This window comes from Solea solea, chromosome 11 (genome assembly GCF_958295425.1).
Source record: "Solea solea chromosome 11, fSolSol10.1, whole genome shotgun sequence".
Lineage (NCBI taxonomy): Eukaryota > Metazoa > Chordata > Actinopteri > Pleuronectiformes > Soleidae > Solea > Solea solea.
Window position 1 is genome coordinate 28,083,244 of NC_081144.1, and position 8,636 is coordinate 28,091,879.

The 8,636-nt window shown below is 45.1% G+C and overlaps 1 protein-coding gene across 1 annotated transcript; it reads right to left on the bottom strand.

The window, feature by feature from the left end:
* Window positions 1–4,956: 4,956 nt before the first annotated feature.
* Window positions 4,957–6,600, bottom strand: LOC131468892 (uncharacterized). Its single transcript, XM_058643580.1, has 2 exons — window positions 5,719–6,600; window positions 4,957–5,567 (listed from the first exon to the last, which is right to left on the bottom strand). Exons 1-2 carry the CDS (start codon window positions 6,415–6,417, stop codon window positions 5,136–5,138), a joined length of 1,131 nt encoding a protein of 376 aa, XP_058499563.1. The 5' UTR covers window positions 6,418–6,600; the 3' UTR covers window positions 4,957–5,135.
* Window positions 6,601–8,636: the final 2,036 nt, after the last annotated feature.

Sequence of the window (8,636 nt, forward strand, 5' to 3'; positions counted from 1 at the left end):
CCGAAGCAACAACAGAGAAGGGCACTTTAATTGATCACATTTATATTAAACAAGCAGATAATGGGGCTGAATCACTTGTGCTGCCTACATACGTTAGTGATCATGAGGCAGTCCTGTGTTTATTTAAGTGATGGCAGTTTATGCCACCACATTGAGGCTGTTTGATCAAACATTGGAACTGGACATCTGTTACTACATAGTGAATTGAAATGTGTTATTGCTCAATATTAATAAGTTGCTATTGTATTTGTTGTATTATGAAATGTGTTATTGCTCAATATGTAATTGCTTTTGTATTTGTTGTATTATGAAATGTGTTACTGCTCCATACGTAATTGCTTTTGTATTTGTTGTATTATTAAATATGTTATTGCTCCACATGCAATTGCTATTGTATTTGTCGTATTATGAAATGTGTTCTTGCTCCATATGTAATTGCTGTTGTATTATTAAATGTGTTATTGCTCCATATGTAATTACTATTGTATTTGTCGTATTATGAAATGTGTTATTGCCCCATATGTAATTTCTGTTGTATTTGTTGTATGTGATGTCTTATAGCTCTATATGAATTTGCTGTTGTATGTGATGTGATAATGTTGTGTTAATATTGTTATTTTAATTATCTATTTGTCCTTCCTGAGCAGATACCCATGTGCCTTGATCTGTAGATTCCATATCAAGTAGTGATTGTTATGAATTTATTTGATTTTGCATTTATATGACATCATGAGGACAATTAAATAAATAAATACATGTATTACAAACATTAACAACTGTTAATAAAAGTTTGTCATATTTTAATCCTTTCACTGTTGTAATCATGTCCTAATGGAAAGTTTTTTTTGCAAGAGTGTTTTATTGCCATGATTGCATACATGATGACGTACGTATGTATACTATTAACATAAGAATGTTATATTATTTTACATGAGTTTTGTACAGTCTGTCAAATGTACTGAAGAGTAAAGTCATAAATCACATTCAATTTAAATTGGTTACAAAGTCTTTTTTCAATGTCACCAAGAAAAATATGATATATTACATAGGTTGTGCAGAATAAGTCATGTCATACAAATCTATCAGTTTGAAAGCATGTCACATTCAATGTAAATCACTTACAATGTATATGCTCTATGTCACCAGTAGGTGAAGCTGTGACCATAGTTTGGCACTACAAGTAAAAAGACACATATATCCACAGAGGTGCAACCAAGAACACAGAAGACAATGGCAAAGTTGCATTTTATGTCTCTGCTTTGAACATTCCACTTCCTATTCCATGTTTTTTGAAGATATGTTCAGGGCAGGTCTGTGGTCTTGCATAGCACATGGTAGGTGAATACAGCAATTCCTGTTGTGATGCATGAAAAGGTATGAAATGTAATGTTATTTCCAGCAACCAGGCAGCACTGTTTTTGAAAATGAATATTTTCATATAGACGCCGACATGGCCAGACAATCATCAGTCCAAGCGAATTTGGTTCAGATTGGACTGTGATTTGCAAAGTTATACTACTTGGCGCACATTCGCCAAACCACTTCACCAGTAAATGTTCACCAGGTCTGATGCAAATGCTGAAATCCATTTTGAGATATTTTCAGGCAGTCGAAATGCATAAGTCATTCCCAAATGGTAAAGAAAGGTTTTTTTGGTTTATTTTCGATCAACACCAGGAGGCAATGTTTGCAAACTTGACGGTTTTTGCATATACATCTTTAGCAAACTTGCATCATAGCAAGTTTGGTTGAGATAGGACCTTCCATCGCAAAGTTATAAGAATGTCATTGTGTGTTACAAAGAATGCAAAATTTGCGACAACTTTGCCGCCCCCATCTTGTACACCATGCGTCATTTTAAAAACCTTTCAGCAATGTCCCTGCTCAACGAGATGAAGAGGGTCTTCAAATCTGGGGACAATGACGAGCTGAGGAGAGTGCAGAGGGAGCTGAAAAAGGGGATTAGGAGAGGCAAAGACAGCTACAAGAGAAAGCTGGAGGAGTGGCTGAAGGGGAGCAACGCCAGGGAGGTCTGGAGAGACCACTCCAAGGACAGTGGGAGGGGCCCTGAATCAGGTGACCTGGTCCGGGCGAACGAGCTGAACCTGTTTTTTAACAGATTCAACGGTGACACGTCTCCCTCCCCCTCTTCCTCCTCCCCCCCTTCTCTTCAGCGGCGGTCCTGGCCTGCCCCACCATACCATCCAATAACTTCACCATCACCAAGTCTCCCCCCTCCTCCCCCTCACCCATCAGGAGTCTACCACCGGCCCCACCCCCAGCCTCGTCATAACAGCAGACCAGGTGAGGAGGGAGCTAAGGAAGAACAAGCGAGGAAGGCTACTGGCCCTGACGGCATCAACTCCAGACTGCTTAAAGGCGACATAGACCGGAAGCTCCAATTAACGCTGCGTTTGTGTGTGGATCTGTGTCATTACCTCGTTTATGAAACCCTTAAGTTTCAGAACAAACAGTTCAGCCACTGCTGAGAAAAAAGGGTTTTATTGTTTTCCTGGGCTCTGCGAAGCGGATCGGCACTTCCGTATGTTGATGTTGTCATCAGTATACCTCTCACGACCGTAGCGCCTCCTGGTGCGGGCACTAGTCCGGGCACATCCGGTTGCGTACATTCAACCGCAGAAGAAGAAGAACTACTCTCGTTGTAGCTGCTGAGATGCAGAGCATCCGCCATGCCAGAGGGGGAGCTGTGTATCTGAGAGCTGGCCTACCAATTACGTTACTTCCAGGTACCTGGCCAATCACAGGACAGTGGGAAAGCTCTCGTTGGCTGGCCAATCACAACAGAGTCCACGTTCTGGGGGTGTGATTTGGGTCTGAAACAGCGCGGCTGATGAGAGCGTCAGTGAGGAGATATTTTGATCGGCTCGTTTGCAGCGACTAAGAGGTTTTTAACCATGAAAACAAGTTAATATATGTAAGTAGACCTCCATAACTAACATATATGTGCGATACAAGCATTCGATGTCACCTTTAAGAACTGTGCAGATCAGTTCTGCGGTGTGCTTCTGCACATCTTCAACCTGAGCCTCAGTCTGGAGAGAGTTTCGCTCCTGTGGAAAACATTGTGTGTGGTTCCGGTTCCAAAGACTGCACACCCCAGAAAACCTAACCACTTCAGGCCAGTAGCCCCCACCTGATGGAGACCATGGAGAGGATCGTACTCTCCCATCTGCGTCACATCGTGAACAGTGAGACCCCCTGCAGTTCGCGTATCAGCCTGGCATCGGTGTAGATGATGCTGTCATCTACCTGCTGCACAGGTCTCTGACACACCTGGAGAGTGCCGGGAGCTCTGTGAGAGTCATGTTTTTTGATTTCTCCAGTGCGTTCAACACAATCTAGCCAGCGCTGCTCAGGGGTAAGCTGGAAGGAGCGGGAGTAGACCGTCACCTGGCTGCATGGACCGTCGATTACCTCTCCGACAGACCGCAGTATGTGAGGCTTCGTGACTGTGTGTCTGATGTGGTAGTCTGCAGTACGGGGGCCCTGCAGGGTACGGTGCTCGCTCCCTTCCTCTTCACACTGTACACCTCAGACTTCAGCCACAACACTGACATCTGCCACCTCCAGAAGTTCTCCGACGACACAGCCGTCGTTGTCCGAGGGGGACGACCTGGAATACAGAGAGACCATTGCCAACTTCGTCGCCTGGTGTGAGCTGAACCATCTGCGTATCAACGCCAGCAAGACGATCAAGGAGGTGGTGATCGACTTCAGCAGGAAGGCTCCCACAACTGCACTGGTGAACATCCAGGGTTTAGACATTGAGAAGGTGGAGCAGTACAAATACCTGGGTGTTCACCTCAACAATAAACTGAACTGGACTCACAACACTGTCGTCTCCATTTGCTGAGGAGACTGAGGTCCTTTGGCGTATGCAGGGCACTACTGAGGACCTTTTACGACTCTGTGGTGGCATCTGCTATCTTTTATGCGGTGGTCTGCTGGGGCTGTGGAAGCTCAGAGAGGGACAGGAAGAGACTTAATAAACTGGTCAGAAGAGCTGGCTCAGTCCTGGAATGTTCTCTGGACTCCATCGAGGAGGTGGGTGAAAGAAGGATGGTATCCAAACTAACATCTATCATGGACAACATCTCTCACCCCCTTCACGCCACTGTGGGAGCCTTAAGCAGCTCCTTCAGCCACAGACTGTTACATTACATTACATGTCATTTAGCAGACGCTTTTATCCAAAGCGACTTACAATGAGTGCATTTAAACATTTGGGTACAAATAAGAGCTAGAAGTAAGTAAGAGCTTCGAGTAAGCCAAACTATGAAGTGCTAGTCATAAGTGCGATGTATACGTTTTTGTGTTTTTTTTGGGGGTTTTTTGTCGTCGTCTTAGTCAAGGTAGAGTCGGAAGAAATGTGTTTTTAGTCGACGGCGGAAGATGTGGAGGCTTTCAGCTGTCCGGATGTTGATGGGGAGCTCGTTCCACCATTTGGGAGCTAGGACAGTGAACAGTCTCGAGTTCTGCGAATGCCTCTGCGATCTTCTCAGTGAGGGGGGAGCAAGCCAGTTTGCCGATGCAGAGCGGAGTGGGCGGGCTGGGGTGTAGGTTTTGATCATGTCCTGGATGTAGGCTGGACCGGATCCGTTTGTAGCATGGAACGCAAGCACTAGAGTCTTGAAGCGGATGCGAGCAGCTACAGGAAGCCAGTGAAGGGAGCGGAGGAGAGGTGTAGTGTGGGAGAATTTTGGTAAGTTGAACACCAGTCGAGCTGCTGCATTCTGGATGAGTTGCAGAGGTCGTATGGCACACGCAGGTAGACCAGCCAGGAGGGAGTTGCAGTAATCCAAGCGTGAGATGACAAGAGCCTGGACCAGAACCAGTGCCGCCTTCTGGGTTAGAAGAGGCCATATCCTTCTGATGTTGTGCAACATGTACTGTACATAATGAGGTGGGTGAGGAAAGGAAGAAGATCCGAAGCAATTGACTGAAGAAGGTGAGAGGGGATAGGGTCAAGGGGGCAGGAGGTGGGGCGGGCAGAGGTTATTAGGGAAAGAACTTGATCATGAGATAGAGGGGTGAAAGAGGATAGAGAAGGAGCTGAATTTGTGGTTGGTAGAGTGGTGAGATCAGGAGGTGGGGTTGAGAAAGAAGAGCGAATGTCATCTACTTTTTTTGTGAAGTAGTTGACAAAATGAATTGGTAGAAGGGAGGAGGGAGGAGGGGGGTGGGGGGGTCAAGGAGGTTAGAGAAGATCGAGAAAAGTTTTTTGGGGTTAGAGAAAGAGGATTGAATTTTAGTCTGATAGAAAGATTGTTTGGCTGCAGAGATAGAGGCAGTGAAGGTGGAGAGAAGAGAGTGATAGGAAAGCAGGTCGTCAGGGTGTTTTGATTTCCTCCATTTCCTTTCTGCTGCCCGTATCGTGGCTCTCTCAGCACGCACTGAGTCCGACAACCACGGGGCTGGGGAGGACTTACGAACCCACCGTGAAGTAAGAGGACAGAGAGAGTCAAGAGAGGAGGACAGAGTAGAGAGGAAGGTGTCTGTGGCAGAGTTGGGATGCATGAGGGAGAAGGAGTCAGCTGAAGGAAGTGCTGATAGAACAGTTGAGGAGAGAGAGGAGGGAGAGAGAGAGCGAATGTTACGACGGACAAGTGCAATATCTGATGAGATGAGACCATCAGATTGGGAGAGTGGGAGAGAGTAGGAAATGAAGAAATGATCAGAGACATGAAGTGGAGTTACCGTGAGGTCGGAGGTGGAGCAGTTTCTGGTGAAGATGAGGTCAAGGTGGTTGCCAGCTTTGTGAGTTGGTGGAGAAGGAGCAAGTGAGAGAGAAAGAGACGAAAGTAGAAGAAGTAGATCGGATGACTTCTCTGACTGGATGTTGAAGTCACCAAGAAGAACAAGTGGTGGGCCATTTTCTGGGACGTTTGAGAGGAGGACATCTAGTTCCTCCAAGAAGTGTCCCAATGGGCCTGGTGGACGGTAGATGACAACAATGACTAGTTTGACTGGGTGAGTTACAGTTACAGCATGAAATTCAAACGACTGTGAAGAGAAGAGTGGCAGTGGGTAAAGAGTGAAAGTCCAGTTGGGGTTGATGAGCAGACCTGTCCCGCCACCTCTTCCAGTGGATCTGGGTGTGTGGGAGAAGGAGTGGGCGGAGGAGAGAGCTGCAGGGGTGGCTGTGTTGGAGGGTGTTATCCAAGTCTCAGTGAGAGCAAGGAAGTCCAGGCATTGCTCAGTAGCAAAGCCGGAGATGAACTCAGTCTTGCGGGTAGCTGACTGGCAGTTCCACAGGCCCCCTGCAACAAGGTGTTGGATGTGTGTGGAGCGGGTGGGATAGATAAGTGAGGACAGGTTACGGTGATGCTGTGAGTGAATGTGAGGTTTGTAGTATCTATGAGAAGAGACATGAACAGGAATGGAAAAAAGACACATATGTGAAAGGTAGAAAACACTTGCAGACAGGTACTTAGCCTTGTTAGCCTCCTTGTTAGACTCCGGTTTAGACTCCTTTGTCTTTGTCTTCCTGAGTCTTGACTCCGGTTTAGACTCCTTTGTCTTTGTCTTCCTGAGTCTTCGTCTGAAGAGTCTGCCGCTGAAGCTGCCGCTTCAAAGTGAGTGCTGCTTTTTAAAAGACACCTGATTAGGTGCTGATTGGTTGCAGCTGTGTGGCCACTCCCTGTAGCCAATGAAACTTCTCACCTGGTGATGGTGATGGCTCAATAGAAAACTATGTCAAAACAGCAACAATAACAACTTTCTCTTTGACCTAGCAGACAAAATATCTTTTAAAAAAAAACTTTCACCTTAACTAAACAGACAAGTCAAAAGTCAAGCAACCCAGCTAGATACAATAGCAATTAATGAAATAGCAACCAAATAAGAAAGACCTAAAGAAGTGATACTTAGCTTAATTCCAGTAGTCCTATGAGATACCCAGATAGTCCAAATGCACACTGACAAATGCTGGTTTGGGTCTGGTTTAAATCTTACTCAGCTGTGTTGGCCACTCCCCTGTAGCCAGTGAAACTTCTCACCTGGTGATGGTGATGGCTCAATAGAAACTATGTCAAAACAGCAACAATAACAACTTTCTCTTTGACCGAGCAGACAAAATATCTTTAAAAAAAAAACTTTCACCTTAACTAAACAGACAAGTCAAAAGTCACAAAAGTCAAGCTTAATTCCAGTAGTCCTATGAGATACCCAGATAGTCCAAATGTACACAAATGCACACAGAGATGTCAGTCAGACAAGCGGAGATCCGTTCTGCTACGTGTGTCGGAGCCGGGAAAAGAAAGAATGAGTTGGGTGTCATCGGCGTAGCTGTGATAGGAAAAACCATGAGAGAGAATAACAGAACCAAGAGAGTTGGTGTATAGAGAGAAGAGGAGAGGGCCCAAGACAGAACCCTGAGGGCACCCAAGGTGCAAAAAGGAACACTACCGCAGGTCGTTCATTCCAACCGCAGTCAGACTGTACAATAACAAACTGTTTTAAATGCTGTTTTAACTTTTAACTACATCTACCTAAAGTGCAATTTAACCCCGTGCAATAGTCAAATTCTGTGCAATAATTAGCAGCATAAGCCACTTTTGTAAATATTTTCTCGTGGTGCAACGGATCATCATTGATCCGTGATCCGTTCGGATCAATACCTTCGGTTCGGCACACACATGATCCGCAGATTGATTTATGAAAAAAAAACAAAAGGCTGTGCGCATGTTCAGTACACACACAGGTGTGGTCCCTCGGCGGAGGAACAGAGGAGCTTGAACGCCCCGCGTCATTTAAATCCCCTGTATGGGAGCATTTTGGCTTCCCTGTCAAATATAATGATGATAGCTGGTAGATAAAACCGTGACGGTGTGTCGGCACTGTGGCACAAGAAAGCCATATGACAGTGGAAACACATCAAGCATGGCCACGCATTTGAAGCGACATCACCCCGGTGTTTCACTGACAGTAGTGAAAACGAAGGCTGCTCAACAACCGCTTATCACCGCGGCATTTAAGCAGCCCCTTGTTGCACAATCAGACCGGGCTAAAGCCATCACAAACGCTATCGATGTGTTTATAGGTGCAGACATGAGGCCATATTCGCTTGTGCAAAATGAGGGCTTTAAACACATGCTGAAAGTGCCGTCGCGCACCCACTTCAGCGAAAAGATTGTGCCAGACTTTTTTTGCTGATCCCAAAAATGATCCAATCCGTGAGTTTTTTGATCCGTTGCACCCCTAATATTTTCTGTACAGTATTCAGTTTCTCTACACATCTAAATACACAGTGTTGATGTAAATTGCATACCTCATTTTTATTTTATTTATTTTATCTTATTCTCATATTTGTTTCTTTAGGTAATCTATGCCACTCTGTTCTGTTCTGTCCTTTATAACATGTATGCTACTGCACAAGTTGTGGGATCAATAAAGTACAATCTAATCTAATCTAATCCAAACACATACCATAATACCTCACAAATATCTGGTAGCTAAAGACATGACTATCTGTAGCAGCCCCATAAGAGTAATATCTCCCTAAATGTGATGTCTGATCACGACCTGGCAAATGAATTAAATATTTATTCAGACCGTTTTAATGTCCACGATTTTAGCAATGAACTGTCTGCGTTCATGAGCGCTACGCCAGTGCC